Raw genomic sequence first — 23,224 nt, forward strand, 5'->3', positions numbered from 1 at the left:
TCCGGCTGGTAATCTTCTGAGCCATGCCCCACACCACACACACACACAATTATATACACAAATATGCATATATGCACACCTGATCACACACAGACACACTTTTACACATCTATGCATGTATGCATATATATGCAGTCATACCCACACACATACAAACATGCACTTATGTGCATGCTTATGCACACATGTGCACACACGTACATGCAGATGCACAGACAGGCACACATGCATTCATACACACAAACATGGCCATGGCTGGCCAAGGCCAAGACAGAAACAGAGGGAGGCACCCAACCTGGGTGACATGCACAACCTCCATGAAGCAGGTGGGGGGAGGCTGGGACAGCCACGGAACCCAGAGGAGCTGGAAACAGTCTGGAAACAGCAGGAAAAAAGGGGAGAAGGGCAGGACCCAGCAGGGGCCACTGACACCGCATGTACCATCTCCACTTGCTGCCACCATGCCCAGTCCCCCTTCTTCGCCTGTCTCCCACCTAAGCTACCCTGAGCCCAGCTGTGTCCTTGGCTTCCCCCGCCACTGCTAGAGCACAGGACTCAGAGCGTCAGGGCAACACGCCTATTCAATCCTCCCGGAGGCTGGTCAACACGTCTCTGAGCCTCTGTTTCCTCCAGACACTCACTGGGCAGAGCACAGCAGTCTGGAAGCAAGTGGGCGGTGGGGGCGCTGCTCCGGCCCCTCCAATTACTGGCTCTCCAGGCTAATCGCTGCAGTTGACTTCAGCCTCAGCCTCGCTTCCCTAATTGGCCTTTGTGTCCTAATTGGCTATCTCCAGGCGCTTTTCTCTGCACCCCACACCAGGGCCCGTGCCCCATCTCCCAGACCCAACAATCTGCTAATTAGGCAGGAGGGGGGCACAGAAAGCCCCTGGTTCCCACCCCCTTCCTATATCAGGCCACCCTCAGTGTGCGGATCCTCAGCAGGGGACCAGCCTGGCCCTACACCTCCTCCTGCAGCACCCTCCTGTCCCAGCCCCAAAAGGTGGCCTCTGCTCCCCTCCCTCCACCTAGACTTGGCTGCCCCTCAGGGCTCCCAGAAACATCTCGGCGGCTCCAGAGCACTACAGCCATGCACCCAGGGTTCCCGGCAGCCCCTGGAGTCCCAGAGCCCAGCCCCCGCGAGCTGTGCACCTTCGTGAGTGGGGCAGCTGCCCGCGTGCTCCGCGTGCTGCAGCCACGAAAATCCCGGCCCCCCAAGAGGAGGCTCAACCATCGGCGCTTCCTGCACAACCAGATCTGCAGGTGAGGGGCTGCAGAGGTGCTGGCCCGGGGACGCCCATGCCATGAGGGCGAGTTTGGTGTAGTCAGTCGGCGGGTGCGAGCTTGCAGAGGCACCAGATTGCGGGTCAGCGGCACATACCGCACTCTCGGTGCTAGTGCCAACCCTAATGACTCGCCCTTCAACAGAGTATGACTGGCACAGATGGTGGCACCCCTGTCCCCGTGTTCTGACCACGAGTGTGACTTCTGCTCCTCACCGGGGATTTTCTGATGTTGGGGTGCCATTACATTTTGAGAAGCTCTCCCTGAGAGGGGAGGTGTGAACAGATTGGGGGGTGTAAGGGTACAGAGGTGGGGACTGAAGGGGCTTCACATGCAAAAGTGCCAATGCAAGGATTGGGGGGCTGTGGGGGCCCCCACGGGGAAAGCACAATCACAGGAGAGATCAAAGAGAGGAGACAAGGATTGGAGTGACAGTGCTTGGGGAGGGCATATGCCTCACATGCGCTGACATGGGTTCAACATGGGCACCCCAGACAATCCCTTGAGCACTGCCAGTAGTGATTACTGAGTGCAGAGCCAGGTGTAACCCCTGAGCACTGCAGAATGTGGCCGAAAAGAAAAGAGAGAGAGAGAGAGAGAGAGAGAGAGAGAGAGAGAGAGAGAGAGAAGGGCGACAGATGCCAAGCCCCGGCCATCTGGCAATGTACCAGCACTGCACACCCAGAGGCGGGTCCCCCAAGATAACCAGTGGGCATAGCGCAGGTCTAGAAACTTGCAAGAGGCTGAGAAGTGTGCTGTGGGGGTGAGGGTGAGCATGACGGGGATCTGAGAGCAGGGCAGGAGGAGGCCCCTTTGTCTCGCCTCCCAGACATCTCCACTGTGCTGGCTGTGCTGACTCCAGCTAGCCCCAGCAGCCCCAGCCCCACTGGCTCCCCATCTTCCCTCTGGCTTCCTGCCCACATCCCCCATCAAGCAAATGCATTTGGGCAAGAAGTTGCAAAAAGCAGCAAATCCCGAGTGGTCCCAGGGGTGGCTGCCCCGCGCCCTGAGTGATCACAGGGATGTGCAGGTCCCGGGCGTGCATTGGAACAGCCAAGCCTGGGGCAGGTCCAATATCTGGCCACCAGGCAGACAGATATGAGGTTTTTGTTTGGGGGGTGGGGTGCCCACACCCAGAAATGCTCAGGGCTTACTTCTGGTTCTGCACTCAGTAATTACTCCTGGCAGTGCTCATATGGGATGCCAGAGATCAATTCGGGGTTGTCTGCATGCGAAGGCAAATGCCTTCCCTGCTGTACTATTACTTCAGCCCTGTACTAACCACTTTAAAGTATATGATTCAGGGGCCGGAGCAATAGTACAGCGGGCATAGCATTTGCCTTGCATGCAGACAACCCCAGATTGATCTCTGGCATCCCATATGAGCACTGCCAGGAGTGATTCCTGAATGCAGAGCCAGGAGTAACTCCAGAGCAATGCCAGGTGTGACTCAACATCCAAAAAATAAATCAACTAAAAATAAAGTGTATGACCCATTGGCTGGAGGGAGTGCAGGGGTTAAGGAAAGTGCCTCACAAGGAGGGACATGGCTCAATTCCCAGCTGCAAGGTCTCCTAAGCACTGCCAGGAGTATCCCTGAGCACTGAGGCCTGGAGTAGCCTTGAGCATAATAGGGTATGGCTCACAAACCAAAAATGAAAATCAGGAAGAAAACCCGAATTATGAGCCTGGAGAAAAAGGACCAGGTAGGACAGACAGGCTAGCAGGGTCGGGGCAGGCCCAAGACAGAGGTAGACAGGAGAGAGGCCTTGGGAGGCCCAGCTAATTCCCAGTCTCTCCGCAGGCAGTTTGCCAGGATTGAGGCTGCCACCCAGCACCTGGCCAGGTCCATCCTGTCCCAGGAGGTGCCCACCTGCAGACCACCGCCGCCGCCACCACCACAGCCGTCTCTCTTCCTTGGGGTGGCTTGTGCTGTGGCCCCCCTGGAGGAGGATCCAGAGGGCCCCGGCCTGAGTCTTGCTGCCCTGGATGCCACAGCCACCCTGGAGCTCTTTGAGGACATCACCCTCACCTTGCAAAGCCCCTGGATGTCCTCAGACCCCTCCCGCCCTGCACTGGAACAGCCAGACCTGGGGCAGGTCCGAGTTCCTGCCCCAGGGCACCTGGGAAGAGGGGAAGAGTTCTTAGTGCGGGGCTGTGCCTGGGGGTGTGGGTGGGGTGAGTCCTGCACCTGCGATTCTCAGGGACTCCCGAACACTTGCTGGGAGACTTGCTCCCCATGACATGGCAAGCTGGGCTGCGCTGCTGGACAACCAGAGATCTCCCTAGGAGCTGTCTGTCCCCATCCCCTCAAAGCAGCCGCTGGAAAAATAAAAAGAAGCCCGAGGCCCACCCCAAGCCCCGACACCTTTACCCCATGCCGGGGCTCCAGTTCCCTGCTCTGGGCCCTGAGGTCTGGCCCCACATTTCCCCCCAAGGAGGACCAGCACCTTCGGAGCTGGGATCCAGCCGCTGAGGGTTCGCGGTGAATAAACCAGATCAGAGTTCGGCCCGCCTGCGCTCACATTGTTGGTGGGGAGGACGGGGCGCGGGTACTTCCAGAAGCGCAATGAAGGCGGGGGTGGTGGGGATGGGGGTGGTGCTGAGAGGAAAATCAAAGGGCCACCTGGTGGACTTGGATGGCGCGGGGCCGGTGGCTGACAGGAGGGAAGTGGCTGCCCTAGGTGCGGGGCTAGCGCGGAGGTTGGGTGAAGCCCAAGCCCGGCACGGCCTGGACACGCCCCTTCACCACTGCCTTGCTCTCAGATTCTCGTCTCCCGGCCCACGTTCGACTCACCTGCACCCTGGAGCAAGCGCGCTCGCACCCCGCACGCGCAGGGCCCGGCGCCCGCCACTCATCCCTGCCGCCGCTTCCTATTGGTCGCTCTCGCCGCCCGCGGGGGGAGCGAAGAAGTCGCGCTCGCGGATTCGCTGGACTGTGGGCGGGGCCGAAACTGGTGAGCGCCGGTTCGTCGGCGCTGCCTGGGGGCGGGCGGGCCGGCCGAACCGGGCTAACAGTGCTTCGGGCTCGGCTCAGCCGGGAGAGAGCAACGTGAGTCCAGGCGGAACGAGGTGAGTGTCCGGCAGGACGCCGGGCCCGGGGCGTGGCGGGATCCGACCTGGCGCCTCCCGGCCGAGACCACGGCCCCGAGACTGCGGGGGGGCACAACTTGTGCAGCTGGGCCCGCACCTCCTGCAGCACGTCCCCAGCCAGGGCACTGCCCAGGCGACTTGTCACCCGGCCCCCGGGTCCGCGCCCTCGCGGACCTCTATTGCCAGCAGGGAGCGGGCTTGACCTTCACTTCCTCGGGAGGAAAGTGAGTCTGCACCTGGGGATTACAGCGCCAGAAAGTCCCTGCTCCGGGTCCCGGAGGCCACCGGACACCACCCTCCCCGGGCTGCTTCCTGGACCCTCTCTTGCCCGCCACGCCTCCAGTCTCCAGCCCAGAATCTCTGTTGCTTTCACGTTCATTCGCAGGTTGTTTTATCTCCTCAAAACTGGAGCCCTTCACTCAGTCTCTGGGATTCGCCCCCACCGTCTTACCCAGCCCTGCTTCCTCATCACACACACTATTGAAGGGGACCGACCTTTCCTCTAATTAGCAGTGACCCCAGTGGAAGTGTTTGATAGAAGTGCAGCATATAGGCTTGGGGGTGGGGGGTGTTGGGCAGAGGAAATCTCAAAACAGCCCAAATGAGCCCATGTTTGGGTGTCAACATCTGAGTCACATCACACGTGACCCACTTCACCCCGTCACTCTGCCCACCTGGGTCCTCACTTGCCCCAGGAGGGAACCCAGCTGTCAATGAGATAAAGACCAGAGTCCTTCACTCTGTCCCAGGCCGGCTCCACAACCTTGCAGGGCTGGTTCCCTCTGGGTGCCAGAAAGGAAGAGGGACAGGGCAGAACACTTTGTCCCCGTTGGCACTGTGCTGCTTGCTCCCAGCTGCCGCTCACAGCTCCAGGCTTGCCCTGCTCGCTTCACCTGCCACCAAGGCCTTGTCTCCTGTGACCAGACCTTGACCCACCAGGTGTTCCAGTGGAACTAGGGTCAGAGGGTGCAGAGCCAGAAGCATGAGAAATGTGATCTGGCCTCTGGAGGTGACACTGTCACCTCCCTACCTGGAGCCCAAGGACGGGCACCTGACCCAGCCCTCCACCATTTCCACTCCCCCTCCTGGAAGTGGGGGTGTAGCTGAGATTAGGATTCTGCATCGGTTTGGGATTCCCCCCATCATCTGCCGGAGCCCTCCCACCTTCGCCGCATGCCTGCACCCACCCGTGGCTCCAGTGGACCCCAGCTCCCAGTATGCCAGTGGCCATCTTTTGCTTATGACCTCTGTTGAGGAAGGGTTCTTTTGGCTTGGGTTTTTGGGTTTCTGAGAGGTGAAACCCAGGGGCCTCACCCCACACATGCCAGACTTACACACTCCATTGCCCCAAGTCCCCCGGACTCTATGACTGTTTTCAGACATGTGTTCTACATTGACGCACACCTCTGGACCCTGATCTTTGGAGGAAGCCTAGAGAGTGTGCGGAGACTCAGTCACCCGTAACTTGCACCCAACTTCCTGTTTAGGGGTCAGGGATGCACAGGGAGCTTCCCCGGGCCCTGCTACAGCTAGGAGGGTGCAGGGTTGGCTTCCTTCTCTGGGCCTCAGTCTCTGCACTGCGCTCATGGGTATCGGAGCTGCAGCCTACAGGGCACAGAATGGAGCTAGGAAGGGGTGGAAATGCCGCCACACTACCCTGTCTGTGCAGGAGGAAGTGGGCAAACAAGGGTCCTGGGACAGCCTAGGGCCCCAGCTCCATGAGTAGGATCCAGCCTGAGCCTGTTCACCTCACTGCTCTCCCTACCCTGCAGGACATGGCAGCTGTGAGACCCGGCCTGGGCCGAATCCATCCAGAATCCACAATCCTCTTCCTGTGTGACATGCAAGAGAAATTCCGTGGTGTTGCCTACTTCCCCCAGATTGTCTCGGTGGCTGCCCGCATGCTCAAGGTCCAGCCTCCTCCATCAGATGGGGCCCAGTCCTCCAGCCTCTTCCCTCAGACCAGGGTCCAGTCCCTATGACTCCTCCTTCAAGCCCAGGTTCCCAGCATCTCCCCTGCTCAGACCTAGACTTCTCCCAGGCCTTTCTCTCTCAGACCAGAGTCAGTTCCATAGCCCCTCCACCTTCACACCCAGCACTCACTTCAGTAGCTTCCTCCCTCAGATGCAGGGGTCTGGGCCCCAGACCCTCTCAGGCTCAGGCCTCTCTCTCCCTACCCCTGCAGGTGGCACGACTGCTGGAGGTGCCTGCTGTGCTGACGGAGCAGTACCCACAGGGCTTGGGCCCTACAGTCCCCGAGCTCGGGGCTGAGGGCCTAAAGGCTGTGCCTAAGACCTGCTTCAGTATGGTGCCTGCAGTGCAGCAGGAGCTGGACTCCCGGCCCCAGCTGCGCTCAGTCATCCTCTGTGGCATTGAGACACAGGCCTGCATCCTGGTGAGGCCCCCATGGGTCCCACGCCCAGCCCCCTAGACAGGGACCCCATCCTGCCTGGGTCTCCTTGTGAGTGCACCACTCTGTCCCCAGAACACCGCCCTGGACCTCCTGGAGAGGGAGTTGCAGGTGCACGTCGTGGTGGATGCTTGCTCCTCGCGCAGGTGAGGGGGCTCCTGAGGGGCGCCCTGCCCAGAACCAGGGTGTCCCTCCACTAACCGCCCCACGCCACCCCCACAGCCAGGTGGACCGACTGGTGGCCATGTCCCGGATGCGCCAGAGCGGGGCCTTCCTCTCCACCAGCGAGGGGCTCATCCTGCAGCTTGTGGGGGATTCCTCCCACCCCCACTTCAAGGAGGTACCAGCCCTGCCCATCGCCTCCCCTGAAGTTGCTGACTCCTTGTCAGCATCCACCACCACCTCCTCCATACCAGGGTGGAGAAGGCTGAGAAAGGCTGGGGGCCTGGTGGGGGTCTGGTGCAGAGGTCTCATAATATTGATTATGGTTTGGGTTGCAGGGCCACACCAGTGCTGCTCTGGGCTGACTCCTGTCTCTGCTCAGAGATCACTCCTGGTGGAGATCCCTGGGGGACCATATAGGGTACTGGAAGTGGAACCCGAGATGGCCACATGCATGCAAGCCAAGCACCCTGCCCACTGTGCTATGTCTGTACCCCTGGATCTTGTCCGTATTGTTTGAGTGTGGCACGGGATCACAGTCACCAGGGCTGTCAAGCACAAGCAACAGACGCTGCCTCAGTCACTTTTGCATATATGGGCCAGTAGGGATTTGAACTCAGGCACTTGTCTGTCACCACTTGTCTGCAGTTCCTTGGCCCATCCCTCCATGCAAAGGGGACACCCAATGGCCAACCAGCAGGGACCCCCAGCTTCCTCTGGATAATGGGAATAGCCCTGAATCACAGCCCCCCTCCTCTGGCAGCTCTGTGGAGGGGGTGGAGGTGACATAATAGCAGAGCAGCCTGGGTTCCAGTCCCCGCTGCAAATGGTCTGGGGGTGTGCAGTTGGTACAGTGAGCCTGGGCCAAGGCCACAGGTGGGACGGAACTTGCTTATTTAGGGACAGCTAACTCTTCTCATAGATTTGGGGTGTGTGCCAGTGCACTCTGGAGTGATGAGGGGTTAAGACCAGATGTGATGGTTTGTAGGGATGCCCTGGGGTCTCTGGGAAAAGGCAGATGAGAGGGATGCAGGTTTCCGGTGGTAGTGTCTCAGAGGCAGGCAGAGAATCCAGGGGCATTGAGGGGCCAGGTGGGGGCTGAACTGGGGAGGTGAGCCCACCTTAGGAGGCTCCCCAGGGCTGACTTGGATTCCTCAGGGGTCAGCCAGCAAGGGGGGACACAAGGGTGGCAGGTGATGGGGTGTTAACCTCACCCATCACCTTTGAGTGCACCATAGGGGAAGTTTTCAAAAGAGGAACTAACTGGCCACTTTGGCCAGTTGTTGCTGAGAGGGCAGGGAAAAGGAAAATGGAGCCTTGTCACTGGCATCAGACCCTTTAACGCGTCCTGATTTTCAGGTATCCGCCCCTTCCTCTACAGATCCAGAAGTTGATCAAGGAGCCCAGCCCGGACAGCGGACTGCTGGGCCTCTTCCAGCATCAGAATCCCCTCTTCCGCTGAACTGCTGAGGGCCTGCCTGCGAGGCGGAGGCGCCCCTGGACCCCGGCGCTCCCCCATCCTCGGATCCCCAGAGTGGTGCAGTCCGCCGGGAGTGCCGCCCCTCGGGAGGGGGGTGGAGTTCCGCCTTCCCATTGGGCCGTGTCTCCCGGAAATGCAAATTAGATTCTTGGAAGCTGGATGGCGATTGGCTGCGCGTGCTGGGGGCGGGCTGAGCTCCGGGTCGCCGCACGCGGTGGGGAGGGCGGGGGAGGGCCGGGCCGGGGCGCTGGGACCCTCACTCACAGAATAAACATTAATGTCCTGGCGGGCCCTACCATTCTTGGGTTGGGGGGTATCCCGGGGGCGACTGTGAGGTGCGGGAAGGAGGGCGGTGGGGAGGAGGAGGTGTGTCTTCCGGGCACCCCGCGGGAGCGAGGCAGAGGCGCGGGGCGGCCGCGGCGACCTCTGCTCAGAGACGAGCTGCGTGCGGGCTGCTCTACACGGCACAGCGCGCGCGCACACGCCCCGCCGGCCCGGCGGGCAGACACGCGCTCGGCCGCCCCCCACGCCGCCGCCCCCGGCACCCCAGGGCTCCCGCGTCCGGAAAGTGAGGTGAGCACCACCGCACCCCGATGCGGAGGGGGAGACTGAGGCAAGGGGACCAGGAGACCGGGAGGGAGGAGACTGGCATGCGGATGAATGGATGGGAAGGACGGACAGCGGCTTCCGAGGGGTCCCTGCCCCCCTAAAGACGCAGGAGCCCGGGCATCCACATGGGGCTTGTCGGAATTCTGCAGCCCCCAGGACTAGGGGCCCCCAGTCAGGCCCGTAGCCCTCGAGATTCGCAGTCCTTGCACCCACCCGCCCCCAGCCTGGGGGGCCTGAGAAGCAGCTTCTGAGTCTTCAAGTGCCCCAGCATCCCGCCTGCCTGGCTCCGCTAGGGAATTGGAGTCCCCCAGCCCCGTGGTCTCCCAGGAGGCCCGTCCAGGGTCCCAGGCATCAGGGCGCCCAGCACCACCTCGCCCCACCTTCCAGGAGCCCCGGGGACCGGGCGTCGGCGCCCCCGGCCCCCGCCTTCCGGATCCAGGTGTCCCCCCTCCTCACCCGCAGCCTTCAGCAAGGCGTCTCGGAGGCCGAGCTCGCGTCGCCATGGCAACAGGAGTCTATTTTGCGCTGGGAACACACAGCTCCCGCCGCAGCGCCCCCCCCACACCGCACCCCTCCAACCTGGACCGCGGGCGGGGTCCGTTAGAGGATCGGGGGTCGGAGGAGGTCCAGAGGGGAGGACCCCGGGCAGCGAGGCGGGGGAGAGAGGCGGAGAGCGGGAGAGGTGGGGCGGGGGCAGGCAGCGCGGGCCGAGAGGGAGGCGCCCCCAGAGAGCCGGGACCCCGAGACAGGGCCAGCGAGGAGGCGAGACGTAAGGAGAGGCTCAGGGCTGCGCGGCCGACGGCGGGGTGGGGGCGCGGTGAGGGTGGTGCGGGTCCTTTGCCCCTGGCCCGGCACGTCGGGCGGCCGTCGGGCGCGGCCTCCTGCGATGGGCTTAGCGCGCCTCGGACCCTTCTGCAGACCCTCTTATCACCGCAGCTCCCTGCAACGGCGCGGTCCGTGCCCCGCCTGCCGGGAGCTGTTCCCAGCCTCCTCCACCCCCTCCAACCCCCGCCTTGCTGCCGGCTCCCCGTCACCCAGCACACCCACAGCTGCGGACCCTTCAGCCCAGCACCTTGGATAGGGACCAGGCCTGGTGCTTCCGGTCTCTACTTTCTCCGCACCTTCACTCCATCTCTCCCTTCTCGAGGTCCCTGTCCTCCTCTCTGGGTCTCTGCCACCCCCTTTGGTTCTGTTACCCCCTCTTTGGCTCTGTTCCCTTCTGTCAGGGTCTCTGCTCCTCTCTCTGGGTCTGTCTCCCTCTCTCTGGGTCTCTGTCCCCCTCTCTGGGTCACTGTCCCTCCTCTGAATCTGTCCCCCTCTCTCTTGGTTTCTGTTCCTCTCTCTGGGGCTCTGCTTCTCCCCCACTCTCTGGGTCTGTTCCCCTCTTGGTCTCTGTCCATGTCTCTGGGACTCTGTCCCCCTCTCTCCTGGGTCCCTGTTCCCCCCCTCTCTTAGGGTGTCTGTTCCCTCCCTCCCTGACCTCCCTCTTTTGAAGTCTCTGTCCCCCATCTCTATCCCTCTCTCTCTGTCTTTATCCCCTTATCTTAGGTTCCTTGTCTCCCTCTCTGGGTCTCTGGCCCCCTCTCTTTGCAGTACCCAAGCCCCCCTAGACTCCCACTCCACCTGCGTCTGGACAGCTGGAGAGGGAAGGAGGAAGTGGGGGTGGCCACAGAGGAGCAGGCTGGAGAGGGGGTGCTCAAGGGCTGGGACAGGTGGGGACAGCTCCTAGACAGCTGCTCCCATCTGGCCCCTCTGCAAGTTTTGTGTCGTCGTGGGTGGGCCCCAGTGTGTATATGCGGAGGGAACATAGCACTGACCCTGAGCGTCATGCAGCCGCTCCCAGCTGTATGGAGGAAAGTGCTTTTGTGGGAGAGTGGGATGGGTGGGGTTGCCTGTGTCTGGGGGTGTGCCTGTGGGGGTGTTACATGTCACCTGTCACAGGCCTGCTCAGACACCCCCGGGCTTGGGGCTGTGGCGGGTTCGGTCCTTGGGGAAATGTGTGGGGCTTTGAGTGGCCAAGGGCGACGCTGAGGACTCTGCCCGCTGGGACAGCAATGTCCCATGTCCTGTGCCTTGTGGGTGAGGGCAGAAGGCCCCCATCCTCATGTCTGGATTCACCAAAGTCACATCCTCCACTTGTGCGCAGTTGCAGGAGGCTGTGGGACTCAGCCGCGTGACAGCTTGTGTGCTGGGACTGCACTGGCCTGCCGACTGGACACCAACAAGATAAGGGTGCCCCCAACCCCATATCTGCTGAGGGCAGGCAGCTGTCTCCGGGTGTGAGTTTGAAAAGGGGGCCTCTTCCCATACCCAAAGTAGCCCCACCAGCAAACATACCTCAGAGGGGAGAGCTGAGCGGTCCCAGGCCCCCCTCCCTGGGCAGTGCCCAGCCTGCCTGACTCTTCCCGAGTCCTCACTGACAGCCTCAGCACTTGGTCATGCACAGGTGCCTCTGCTGGCCTGTCCCTAATGTCCTGTATGGCACAGAGGCATCCATGGTCATAGGCACAGGTGCCCCAAGGTGCAGGAAAGCCTCAGGCCTCTTGGAGCACATGTCATCAGGAACATCATGTTGTGTGTCAGGGTTAGGAAGCACACCCTCCCGGCGGTATGCACAGATCCAACATGCTTACTGTGTGTCAGGCGCATGCGCATACAATGGGGACTCCTGTCACAGACTCCAGTCCACCTTTGGGCAGTTGAGAGTCCATTGGGTTTGGCTAGTGCACGAGTAAGGTGACAATGGAAAGGGGTCGGGTGTGGCTGCAGGCAGGGCCAATAAGGGAGCAGGCGTGCCAAGCATGCGCCTCACTACCGCAGTCCCAGCCCCGGTGCTGCTGTGAACCGACAGGGCTTTGCTAAATGGGCAAGTGTGGGCACCTGAAAGGAGAGAGCAGGAGGCCAGGCCTTCACGAAGGGGCTTCTGGGCAAAGGGAAGGGCAGATCAGCTTTGGAGACAGGAAGGGGGATGCCTGGTGGGGCGGGGCCTGAGCACACTGCAGCCCCACTGCTCCTGGCCCTGGGGGGCTTTGGGGTTTCTTTCCTTTGAGGTAAAATACAGGTTGTCTAAAATAATGGCCCGTTTGGTTTGGTTTGGTTTGGGGGCCACACTCCTCGGCAGTGCTTTAGGCCAGTGCTCTGGGCCCCATGCAGTGCAGGTTCCAAACCTGGCTGTTCAGACCAAGCTCAGATTCCTATGCTTTGAGTCCCAAATCAACCATTTGAATGAACTTCTGTGTGTGAGTTCGTGTGCGTGCGTGAGTGTGTGTGTGTGTATGTCTGTGCATGACTGTCAGTGTGTGTGTCTCTGTGTCAGTGAGTGTGCCTATCAGTATGTGTGTATGTGTGAGTCCATGTGTGTGTGTCTGAGTATTTGTGTGTGGGGGGGTGTATGTCAGTGTGTATCTATGTGTATGATTGTGTTTGAATGTGTGTTATATGAGTGTTTGAGTGCATGTGATGTTGGGGAGGGAACCCAGGACCTTGTGCAGGTTGCACTCTCCTCAAGGGACTCCAGCTCTCACCCACCTTTCCATGGAGGGTTCACACTCTCAGCTGAGGCACCTGTCCATGGTGGGGTGCTCAAGGGGTGGACTTGCTGCAGTGCTCACCACATCTGCATGTGTTGGCCCTTGCACCCACTAATTTTTCTCAATTGGGGTGCCTGGGGGGTGTGGGCCAGCCAGAAATCACCTGCAGTGCTGAAGACCACAGGCAGCACTTCCACTGTGCATATGGGGCCCAAGGATTTGAACCTGTGATCACATGCATGTAAGGCTGTGGGGCTCAGACCATGGTTCCTGAGGGGCCTAGGCAGTTTGTATGAACCCACGTCTTTGGTTCTGTGGGAAAGTGGGCCCAGTCCCACTCTGACCCCCACCCAGGAGCCAGGAGTTCAGGGACAGGGCCCAACTGGAAAGAAGAAGGAACTGAGGTGCAGGCAGGAGGAAGAAAATGCTCTCTGCGATGGGAGGGTCAGCACCTTGGCCCTGGCCCAGCCCTAGCTGCATGGCTCTTCTCTGTGGCACCCACAAAGGAACGGGACAGCTCTTGAGACTCCTTGCACCAGCGCCCAGTCACTGTAATACTCTTTTTTTTAAATGTAGGAATACTGTTATTTATTCAGCTATTGATTAAGCTGATTGAATTGTGATGAACTCCATACTACTTTTTTTTATTCAGAATGTTAATTTTATTTATTTTTATTTTTGCTTTTTGGGTCACACCTGATGATGCACAGGGGTTATTCATGGCTCTGCACTCAGGAATTACCCCTGGCAGTGCTCAGGGGACCATATGGGGTGCCGGGAATCGAACCCAGGTGGGCCGCGTGCAAGGCAAACGCCCTACCCACTGTGCTATTGCTCCAGCCCTGCAGAATGTTAATTTTATTTTATTATTATTATTTTTAAATCACCATGAGATACAGTTACAAAACTTTTCTTGTTTGCGTTTCAGTCATACAATGATCGATCACCTACCACCAGTACACATCTTTCACCACCAAAGTCCCCAGTATTCCCCCATCCCACCCCTCCCCCTGCCTCTATGGCAGACAATCTCCCCCATACTCTCTTTTGTATTGTTTGTTATGAATAGCATAATATGTTGTGGGGCTGGGAGAGTGGCCGCATGCTCCTGGAATTCTAAAATTTTAGATAATTAGGATCTGGAGAAATCGCTGCAGTGAGCTGCTTGGTTCAGAGATGGAGATTTTTTTGTGTCTCCAGACAGTAGCCAGTTAAGGAGCTTAAGTAGTAGCCTGAGGCAGTTGTAGGTGTGACCTCTAGGGTCCCATTATTGGGGGGGGGATGAGAAGGACCGTCCCATCCCCAATCCCTTGAGACCTGGAGTTTGCCATCACTAGTCACTAAACCCACATACCTGCACTTCTCATTGGGTTCTGGAAAATGGCAGCTGCCAGGGTTTTTAGGGGGCAGGTAGAGAGATGATGCCTGCCCGTCTGGGTTACCCTGGTGAAGTCAGCATGGCTTAAAGTCCAGAGGTATCTCTGCAGAGAGCTGCTTGGTTCAGAGATTCTTCTGCGCTGTAACACTCTTCCACTCTGCCATGCCCTTCTGTTGCCCCAAGCGTCCATCTTTGGGGGGCTGGGGAGCCAGGCAAGGGCAGCCCAGTATCATTTCCCAATCTGTGTCCCAAGTCCATGCCTGTGGACTCGCTCTGGCCCCCGCTGGAAAATCAACCCCACAAAGAGACCAGGGCGGGGGCAGGGGGTTGCCCACCCCACTTCCTTAGTGGCAGGGGAATGGCAGAGGAGTGCCCCGCCATGCCCAGGGGTGTACGTGGTTCTGACTGGCTAGTGTGGTTTTGTTCAGCACTGGTGCTTTCATGTCCAGCAGAGTGATGAGTGCTGAGGGAACCCAGTGATGCCCTAGGTACTCCACTCTGATCCCCATCTTACAGAGAAGCAAATTGGGGCCTCCGGGGACAATCCCTTCAGGGTCCCCCCTTCGCGGCCTGAGTCTGAATGGGGCTGGAGGGGTGGGGAGAGGCAGCCCATGCCAGAAACAGCCTCAGCAAACACTTCCTGCCTGGTCATAGACATAGCTGAAGCTGGTCTCAGCAAGTCACACACCTACCATCTGGAGGTCCACATCCACAGACAGGGAAACTGAGGCACAAGGAACTGGGCAAGAGGCTCTCCAGCTTCAGGAGTGGCACATGGAGGACCAAGGGACAGAGCCTTCAGATCAGACTTGGAGTAGAGTGTGTGTGAGACAGACGGACGCAGAGGCACAGCACTTGAGTATCAGCCTGAACAGGATTGATCAGCATGGGGAGGGTTGGCTAAGCCAGTGCTCTGGGGGGGGCACCTTGCCTGGGGCGGGGCGGGGTCAGCTCTTGCTCCTGGCACCCAGCCCTACCCCCACTGTGTAACACCCACATCACACGATGGGGCAGCCATGCCCAAGTCAACCTCCCTGAGGCTCTTCTGCAAACTTAGATTCTGAGTGTCAGGGTCAGAGCACGGTGCAGGGGGGAGGGTCTGGCCGAGCATGTGACTGACCTGGGTTCCATCTCTAGCACTACCTAGGGTCACTCCTGAGCACTGAGCCAGGAGTGACCCCTGAGCACCAGTGGGTGTGGCCCCCATAAGAACTTCTCAACTCCGCTCTCTCTCTCCCCCCCTCCCAACTTCACCCTCCCGGCCCCCACACCGGGTCCCTGTCATTCCCTCCCTGTGTGCGCATTGTCACCACTTCCCATGTCCACATTCTCTCTGCTCTCCCGCCTCCTGCCCTCTGGGCACCCCAACTTTGGGCTCATCTTTCACTTCATCCCGCCGCACCCCCCCACCCCCCGCATCCCACTCCCCTCTGCCCTGCAGCCTCGGCTCTCCCCAGCCTGGCGGCCCTGGCCGGCCTCCTGCGCGCCCCATGCCGGCCCTCCTGCTCCTCGCGACCCTGCTGCTCCTGGCCTCCGCCCCCCCGGCTGGGGCGCGCCCCGCCAACGCCACGACCGCTGAGGCCGCCGGCCCGCTGCCCGCCCTGCTGGCGCACCTGAGGCGCCTGACCGGGGCGCTGACGGGCGGCGGGGGCGCGGCGGGCGCCGGCGGCGCCAATGGCTCGAGGGCCGGTGCCGGCGGCGGGGCGGGCGCGGCGGCCAGGGCGCCCCCGCCGGCCGAGCTGTGCCACGGCTACTACGACGTCATGGGCCAGTACGACGCCACCTTCAACTGCAGCACCGGCTCCTACCGCTTCTGCTGCGGCACGTGCCACTACCGCTTCTGCTGCGAGCACCGTCACATGCGCCTGGCGCAGGCCTCCTGCTCCAACTACGACACGCCGCGCTGGGCGACCACGCCGCCACCGCTGGCCGGGGGCGCCGGGGGCGCCGGTGGTGTGGGCGGGGGCCCCGGGCCCGGCCAGGCCGGGTGGCTGGAAGGGGGCCGGGGGGGAGGAGCTGGGGGGCGGGGGGGCGAGGGCCCCGGGGGCAGCACGGCCTACGTGGTGTGCGGGGTCATCAGCTTCGCCCTGGCAGTGGGCGTCGGCGCCAAAGTGGCCTTCAGCAAAGCGTCCCGTGCGCCCAGGGCGCACAGGGAGATCAACGTGCCCAGGTGTGTGAGCGCAGCAGACCGAGGGTAGGGAGCCTGGGGACCTGCGGCTGGGCCTGGGTGTGGTTTGGGGCCTGTGGGCGGGAGCGGTGGGGGCGGGGTGGGGCGGGGGCTGGCTTGGGGCGGGGCCATGTTTTCGGGAGGCGGAGCCAGAGTTTTTTCCCGTCCCAAACCCCAGCAGTCTAGTGTCCCTGAGGCTCAGGTCCTTATTCGTGCATTGAACAAGTATTTTCTGAGCACTTTCTGCGGCACAAAACAGGTGGCTGTGGGAGCCGGGCAAGTGGCCTAGCTTCTCTGCGCCTCTTGGGCTCATCTGCAGAGACAGACAACCCCTTAGGACTGTGATGCATGAACAGAATCAGTTTACGTCCAGTCCTGGCCCATGGTCAGTCCATTACCAGGTGGTGAATCCTGTAAACCAACCAGTGCTCAACGCCTGTCTGAAATAGTGATAAGGGCAGGGCAGAGCAGGCAGCCTTCGTGAAAGTTGTCATGACGTGGTCAGGAAAAGTCAGCTTGCGCAGGGGTCTCTGAGAGGGAGGATGGGCATCCAGGTCAGGGAACCGAGGGCGTGTGGTGCTCAGAGGCATGGGGCAGAGGCCAGTTAGGGGACCTGTCTTGGCCCAAGAGAGAGGCAGGGCAGGCAGCTCCCACGACGAGTGGTCCAGTGTGAGGGATATGCAAGGCTGCCAAAGGTGGACCAGAGAGAGCAGAAGGGGCTGAGCACAAGCTTCACATGCAAGCTGGGATTCCGGGCACCACAAATGTCCCCAGGACTGACCCTGAGCTCTGAGCACCATGAGGTGTGCACCCCGCACGTACAGGGAAAAAATTTAAAGGGGCACACAGGGAAACTGAGGTGGAGGCAGAGATGATTCTGAGGTTTGGGGTTCACATCCCTGGGCAAAATGGGCATACTTGGTGCCATAGGAGAAAGACCTGAGGTTAGGGAGATCACACCAGAGCCACACAGAGCAGAGGGCACACAGGAACCCCACAGTGTGGTCCAGGGTCTTGGAGAAGGATGGGAGCGATGGATATGGTCAGCCATGAGAGGGCATGGCCAGAGGCCAGGGGCAGCTGACAAAATCCCCAAAGATGGGAATAGGGAGGGACAGAGGCTCTCTCACCAGTCCCACCCCTGCCCACTGACCATCCCACTATCCCCCTAGGGCACTGGTGGACATTCTGAGACATCAGGCGGGACCTGGGAGCCGCCCGGACCGCACCCGGAGCAGTTCCCTAACCCCAGGGATTGGGGGCCCTGACAGCATGCCCCCTCGGACGCCCAAGAGCCTCTACAACACCGTGAAACCCTCTAATCTCGGTGAGCCTGACTCTGGCCCCACCCCAACACAGACCAGACCCTGCCTCCCTGGAGGGGCTCGGGGGGGGGGTCCCCTTGGGTTGGCACCTGGAATGCCTTGCAGATCTCTAGAGACATTCTCAGCCCCTGCACTGAGAAACTGCAGTTCAGACCCATCTACCCCCAGATATGCCTGAGAACACAACTGTGGATGTGTTCACCTGGTAAACTGTGGGTGCACTTGTCAGGTGGGGGCCAGATAGCTTTGTGGGTCAATCTGGAAGGGTTTGAATGGCATTTAGAAGGTAAGAGCCATTTGAGGGTTCTGAGGAATAAGTAGGACTTCAGGAAAAACGGGAAGAAAGGCCTGGAGGCAGAGTAAAGTCCCTTGGTGGGGAAAGGGCCAGGCAGATGTCAGAGTACTGAGTATGGACAAAGGTTGTGGCAGGGGCTCCTATCAGGGTGTACGCAGGTGTGCTGGACCAGGGAGCAGGATTGGGGAGCAGGCTCCTGCCACAGCACCCCTGCAGCTTCAGCTCTGACCTCAATCCCCTTCTTGGTCTCCCCCCAGATAATCTGCACAACTATCTGCACCTGAATGTCAATAGCCCCAAGCACCATGCTGCCACACTGGGTATGGACAGCCTCTCGGGACACGGGGTGGGGGGCAGGGGAACAGCTGCCCTGGGGTCAAGGGGGAGCCCTGTGCTCATGCCAGTCCAGGGGTCCAGGGGTCTCCTCCTCACTAGATGCACAGGCACTGGTCAGTCTCCTACCCAGGTGCTGGAGAATGCAGGTCTGAGGGAGGAAGGGGTGGGTCTTAACTCCAGGGCCTGAGGGAGGAGTCTTTGGGGGGTCTAGATCCTTGGGTCTGAGGGAGAACTAGGCACTTGAGGTCTAGGACCCAGAATCTGAGGGAGGAGGGCCACACTAACCAACTGTGACCCCCTCCAGACTGGCGGGCGGCACCTCCACCAAGCCCCTCCTTGCACTACTCCACACTGTCGTGCTCGAGGTCCTTCCACAACCTCTCCCACCTGCCCCCATCCTACGAGGCTGCTATGAAATCGGAACTCAACCGCTACTCTTCGCTTAAGAGGCTGGGTGAGTGCAGGGGCGGGTAGGGTGAGCCGAGGTGAGCACCGGGCCCTCCCAGTTCAGCACCACGGACAGTGACCTGCCAGCTTCCTTGGGCTTCTGGAGAAGTTCTTACAGAAAAAATTTTTGTTACTGAATGGGGGGCTGTGTGTTAGGGAGGGGGGTCGTGCCCAGTGCTTGGGAATTGTCTTGGCTCTGTGTTCAGGGACTGCTGCCAGCAGGGTTGGGAGGACCCTGCGCTGCCTGGGGTGAAAGCAGGCTTCCCTAAGAAAACCTCGTGTATGCAGCTCTGAGCCAGTTTCAGCCCATCTCAGATCATTTTCTATCAGAATTACGTGGGCCACTTTTAAACTTTTAGAACTTTAAAATTTTTTAAAGAGTGCAAACTAGGGGCTGGAGCAATAGCATAGCGGGTAGGGCATTTGCCTTGCACATGGCTGACCCGGGTTCGATTCCCAGCATCCCATATGGTCCCCTGAGCACCGCCAGGAGTGGTTCCTGAATACAGAGCCAGGAGTAACCTCTGTGCATTGCCAGGTGTGACCCAAAAAGCAAAAAAAAAGAGTGCAAACTAATCACGTGTGCGTGCGCGTGCACACACACACACACACACACACACACACACACACACACCGCCTTTACAGCCAAAATAAATGGTGTAATCCCAGAACACAGAGCCCTGAGCACCACCAGATGTGGTCCCAAACCAGAAATAAGTAAAAGAAATGCAGGTCAGAGTGATAATACAGCAAGTACAGCAAGAAGGGAGCTTGCCTTGCATGCAGCCGACCAGGTTCAATCCCTGGCATCCTATGTGGTTTCCCAAGCCCACCAGGAATGATTCCTGAATGCAGAGCCAGGAATAACCCTGGAGCACTGCCAGATGAGGCCCAAAAAGGAAACAAAATGACACTTAGGCACAATAAGGAAATTAATTATCTGGACTGACAAATTAACTATCTGGGCTGACTATCTGGTCATTAGCTTCGAGTGAGGCTGGAGAAAGGTGAGCAGAGCAGACCCCTAGATTCCAATCTCTCCCCTCTCTTCTGGGTTGCCTTCACCTCTCTTCCTGGTGCCACCATAATAGTATCTCCCCTAATTCCAGCAGAGAGGCCCCTGAGCATGTCACTGTGGCTCTCAGTGGTGTCTCAGGTTCAGAGGCCCCTCATAACACAGCATCCTAGGACTAAGAACTGGCAGCTTAGAACTAATAACTGCTGGGATTTGTGTTCATGTTTTTATGACCCAGGAACACAGAGATCTATATATAAAGCTTTTTTTTTGAAAAGGAGGGTTTAGGGGACCAGATGAGGCTCTGGGGCTAGAACCCCTGGTCCACTGCGTGCAACGTGAGTGCCTTGCCCACTGTACTGTATCACCAGTCCCCGTATATGTTTAAAAAAAACATGTTTTTCATGATAGAAAAGCACAGAAACTTGTTGCTAAGGCCATTTTCTAACATGTGCAAGATAGGCAAAAAAGCTGTGGATGAACCTGCTCTCGTCACTCAACTGACAACACGTGGTTCTTCATTACTCACTCCTCCGCCCACCTCAGCCTGGGCGGATTATTTTATCTTTGAATTTATTTTGGTTTTTGGGCCACCCTCAGCTATGCTCAGGGCTTACTCCTGGCAGGACTCAGGGGACCATCATAGGGTGCTGAGGATCAAATCCAAGTTGGGTCCTTGCAAAGTAAACACTTGGCCTACTGTACCATCACTCAGGCCCCTTTTTAAAAATTTTATTTTTGTTTTCAGGGCCACGCCTGTTTACAGGCTGTTCCTGGATCTGTACTGGGGGGGTGGGGGGCTGGTGGTACAGGAGACCCTTATGTGGTGCCAGGAATTGAATCAGGACCTACAGTGTGCAAGGACCTGAGAACCCCTGAACTATCTCTTTGGCCCCTGGATGCTCCCCCAAGCCATACCAGGAGTGAGCCATGCCAGGAGTGATCCCTGAGTGCAGAGCCAGGAATAACACCTGAGCAGCATGAGGTATGGCCAGAAAAACAAAACCAAACGAACAAAAAACAATCTACTGGTATTGGGTCATTGCATCCACAAACACATCAACAGCATACAGGAAGCTGAAACAAAATTTTGCATGCAGGGTCAGAGCTATAGTACAGTCACTTTGCATGCAACTGACCTGAGTTCAATCCCTGGCATTCCATATGGTTCCCCAATCCTGGCCAGAAGTGCAAAGCCAGGAGTAAGTCCTGAGCACTGCTGGGTGTGACCCAAAAAATAATCTTGTGAGCTGATTATTTGTGATGGAGGGGGACTGCTGATAATTTGGTCCCAAAGCAGGGCATTGCTTCAGCCACTCAGCCATGTGGCTGAGCTCTGCGAACTTGAGACCACTAGAGGTTGAACAGGAAAGAAGAGACCAGCAAGTGAGAATCAGTTCTGCTTAGAGCCACAGTGCAGGGATCAGCACTTGTCTTGATTTCATGCCCGGCACCGCATCGCAAACGATCCCCCCAGCACCTGCAGGGGTTGCGCAACACCTCCCCAAAGAAGGATGCTCTGAAGGAAAAAATGCACCCCTGGCCCAAACATTCCGGCAGATGCGGGGGGGGAGGGGCCGGGGGGGAAGTGCAGAGGGGAAGGGGGGACCTTCTGGGATATGAGACGTGTGAGCAAGGGCCAGGGTAGACGGGCATCCTTTGTGGGCGGGGCACTCGGTAGAGTTGGTGTCCTTGTAGGCGGAGCGCTCGGTGGGCGGGGCACCCACTAGGGCTTTTTTCCCACAGCCGAGAAGGATCTGGACGAGGCCTACCTCAAGCGGAGGCCCCTGGAGATGGCCCGCGGGACGCTGCCCCTGCACGCCCTGCGGCGGCCGGGCACCGGGGGCGGCTACCAGCTGGACGGCTGGGGCGGCCCCGAGGATCTGGGCCTGGCGCCCGCTCATCACCCGCGCCGGGTCATGTCGCAAGAGCACCTGCTGGGCGACTCGGCCCGGGCGCGCTGCGAGTTCACGCTTCCGCGCGCACGCCTCGTATCCCAGGAGCACCTGCTGCTGTCATCACCCGACGCGCTGCGCCAGAGCCGCGAGCATCTGCTGTCGCCGCCGCGCAGCCCCGCGCTGCCCCCCGAGCCCGCGACGCGCGCCGGCTTGGCCGCCTCACACTCCAACCTGCTGCTGGGGCCCGGGGCCCCCCCCACGCCGCTGCATGGGCTGCACGCGCACCACCACCACGCGCTGCACGGCTCCCCGCAGCCCGCCTGGGTGGCGGATGCGGGCGGGGGCACGCTGGCGCGCAGGCCACCCTTCCAGCGCCAGGGCACGCTGGAGCAGCTGCAGTTCATCCCCGGCCACCACCTGCCACAGCACCTGCGCACTGCCAGCAAGAACGAGGTGACGGTCTGAGCCCAGCTCAGCCGTTCCGCCTCCGGGGGTCCTGGGACGCCACTGGCAGGGCACAGCTGCCTTTGAGGACTGAGGGTTGGGGATCCTGGGCTCCACCTGTCGGGGCGTGGTGTTCCTTAGATCCTCCTGCCTCGGCTCTGATACTTTCCCTACCCATGGCGTCATCGCAGAGGAAGCCCTGCCGGAAGCCGCCTTTCAGTCCTGGTCAAGACACCCCCCTCACACACAATGTCCTAGCAGAGACCACGGCTTGAACTACGACATCACCCCAGTACAAAGACTCCTCCCTGTTGACATCAGTGCAGAGACACCCCTCACTAGCATGGGAGTCACCAGGAAAGTAATTCCTTCGACAATGTCATCACTCCGTGGACAAAGCCATCTTCCTAGACAGCAGGCCTTCTCCCTCCCAACTTCCTTCTTTGATGCCATCACCTGAGAAGGTGCCCTGCACCGTCACCAGAAGGACTGTGTCATTGTAGGGATGACACAGTCATCCCTTGGGTTACGTCTGGGACACCTCTGGAGGGTGCTGGGAAACAGCTCCTGAGAAGGCAGGGGTGCCTGGAGGCAGTGCCTACCCCAACAGGGCACTGAAGGGTGTCCCTCATTCCTTCTGGAAGGGTCTCCCCAGAGATTACACAGCTCCCATACTGTGATGTCATCCCAAAATACTGCCTCTGCTTCAGGGCCATCCCCTGTGATGGCTTCACCAGAGCAGTCATCTGCTCCCCACATGACTAAACTGGCAGTTCCTTGCCATGACTGACTGCACTGGATACTCTCTTTAAAGGGCAGATGTTCCTCAAGTCCTACTCTTTGCAGAGATGTCACTTCCTGTGGAACTCTGGAAGGCCAGCAGCCCTGTTTGCTTCTGCCTCAAGATTTTCACAAGCCTGGGACTTTAGGTGGCCCTCTGGCTGGCCTCACTTCTTCCTGCCAAAACTAGAGAGAGAGGCACCCCTGTCAACGAAGTCCTGGCCTCCTGCTGGGGAGGGACACAATACATCGAACTTGCTGATGACATCATCAGTACCTCAAGACTTTTGCCACTCATGATGGCATGGTGTTTGGGGTTAATGCAAGCCATGCCTGATGACAGCATTTCCCTCTAACCTGTGTGTGTGTGGGGGGGCGGGGTTTCATCTCCCAGAACCCAGCACAACTGTGGTCTCCTCTTTCTTCATATTTTACCACCTCATATCTTGGTACCATTTCTGAGGGATCTCAGAGCCAAGAGGTGACATGCTTTGGTGACTTGCAACCATGGTGGATTCACTGTGGCTGATGGGACACTCTCTACTAGGTTCTTCAAGGATGGATGCTAGCCCCA

General features: G+C 59.3%; 3 protein-coding genes across 6 annotated transcripts; all 3 read left to right on the forward strand.

The window, feature by feature from the left end:
* The first annotated feature begins 1,087 nt into the window (after positions 1–1,087).
* Positions 1,088–4,242, forward strand: CUNH19orf85 (chromosome unknown C19orf85 homolog). The gene is made up of 3 exons (XM_056137220.1): positions 1,088–1,260; positions 3,086–3,380; positions 4,048–4,242. Exons 1-3 carry the CDS (start codon positions 1,088–1,090, stop codon positions 4,240–4,242), a joined length of 663 nt encoding a protein of 220 aa, XP_055993195.1.
* On the forward strand, positions 4,236–8,655 carry ISOC2 (isochorismatase domain containing 2). Its single transcript, XM_056135810.1, has 6 exons — positions 4,236–4,353; positions 6,147–6,284; positions 6,560–6,769; positions 6,860–6,930; positions 7,007–7,124; positions 8,328–8,655. Exons 2-6 carry the CDS (start codon positions 6,150–6,152, stop codon positions 8,406–8,408), a joined length of 615 nt encoding a protein of 204 aa, XP_055991785.1. The 5' UTR covers positions 4,236–4,353; positions 6,147–6,149; the 3' UTR covers positions 8,409–8,655.
* Positions 8,656–8,794: 139 nt separating this feature from the next.
* SHISA7 (shisa family member 7) lies at positions 8,795–22,362 on the forward strand. Of its 4 annotated transcripts, none has more exons than XM_056135774.1 (6): positions 8,796–8,999; positions 15,385–16,137; positions 17,283–17,437; positions 17,988–18,050; positions 18,371–18,520; positions 21,275–22,362. In XM_056135774.1, the coding sequence occupies exons 2-6, from the start codon at positions 15,434–15,436 to the stop codon at positions 21,889–21,891; spliced, it is 1,689 nt and encodes a 562-aa protein (XP_055991749.1). In that variant the 5' UTR covers positions 8,796–8,999; positions 15,385–15,433; the 3' UTR covers positions 21,892–22,362. The 4 variants fall into 4 exon arrangements, with proteins under 4 accessions (XP_055991752.1, XP_055991749.1, XP_055991753.1 ...); XM_056135776.1 differs by having other exon boundaries at positions 8,797–8,999; positions 15,385–16,113; XM_056135777.1 differs by lacking the exon at positions 17,988–18,050 and having other exon boundaries at positions 8,795–8,999.
* The last annotated feature ends 862 nt before the right edge of the window (positions 22,363–23,224 follow it).

This window comes from Sorex fumeus, unplaced genomic scaffold, assembly GCF_029834395.1.
Source record: "Sorex fumeus unplaced genomic scaffold, SorFum_2.1 ptg000122l, whole genome shotgun sequence".
NCBI classification, from domain to species: domain Eukaryota; kingdom Metazoa; phylum Chordata; class Mammalia; order Eulipotyphla; family Soricidae; genus Sorex; species Sorex fumeus.

What these genes read in the sequence shown, in the direction of transcription:
- CUNH19orf85 (XM_056137220.1), top strand. Translation starts at nt 1,088, where the DNA reads ATGCACCCAGGGTTCCCGGCAGCCCCTGGAGTCCCAGAGCCCAGCCCC. An exon ending in CTGCACAACCAGATCTGCAG is followed by an intron (nt 1,261 to 3,085) that starts GTGAGGGGCTGC and finishes GTCTCTCCGCAG; the next exon opens with GCAGTTTGCCAGGATTGAGG. An exon ending in AACAGCCAGACCTGGGGCAG is followed by an intron (nt 3,381 to 4,047) that starts GTCCGAGTTCCT and finishes CCTTGCTCTCAG; the next exon opens with ATTCTCGTCTCCCGGCCCAC.
- ISOC2 (XM_056135810.1), top strand. Translation starts at nt 6,150, where the DNA reads ATGGCAGCTGTGAGACCCGGCCTGGGCCGAATCCATCCAGAATCCACA. An exon ending in AGACACAGGCCTGCATCCTG is followed by an intron (nt 6,770 to 6,859) that starts GTGAGGCCCCCA and finishes CTCTGTCCCCAG; the next exon opens with AACACCGCCCTGGACCTCCT. An exon ending in GATGCTTGCTCCTCGCGCAG is followed by an intron (nt 6,931 to 7,006) that starts GTGAGGGGGCTC and finishes CCACCCCCACAG; the next exon opens with CCAGGTGGACCGACTGGTGG.
- SHISA7 (XM_056135774.1), top strand. Translation starts at nt 15,434, where the DNA reads ATGCCGGCCCTCCTGCTCCTCGCGACCCTGCTGCTCCTGGCCTCCGCC. An exon ending in CGTGAAACCCTCTAATCTCG is followed by an intron (nt 17,438 to 17,987) that starts GTGAGCCTGACT and finishes GTCTCCCCCCAG; the next exon opens with ATAATCTGCACAACTATCTG. An exon ending in CTCTTCGCTTAAGAGGCTGG is followed by an intron (nt 18,521 to 21,274) that starts GTGAGTGCAGGG and finishes TTTTTCCCACAG; the next exon opens with CCGAGAAGGATCTGGACGAG.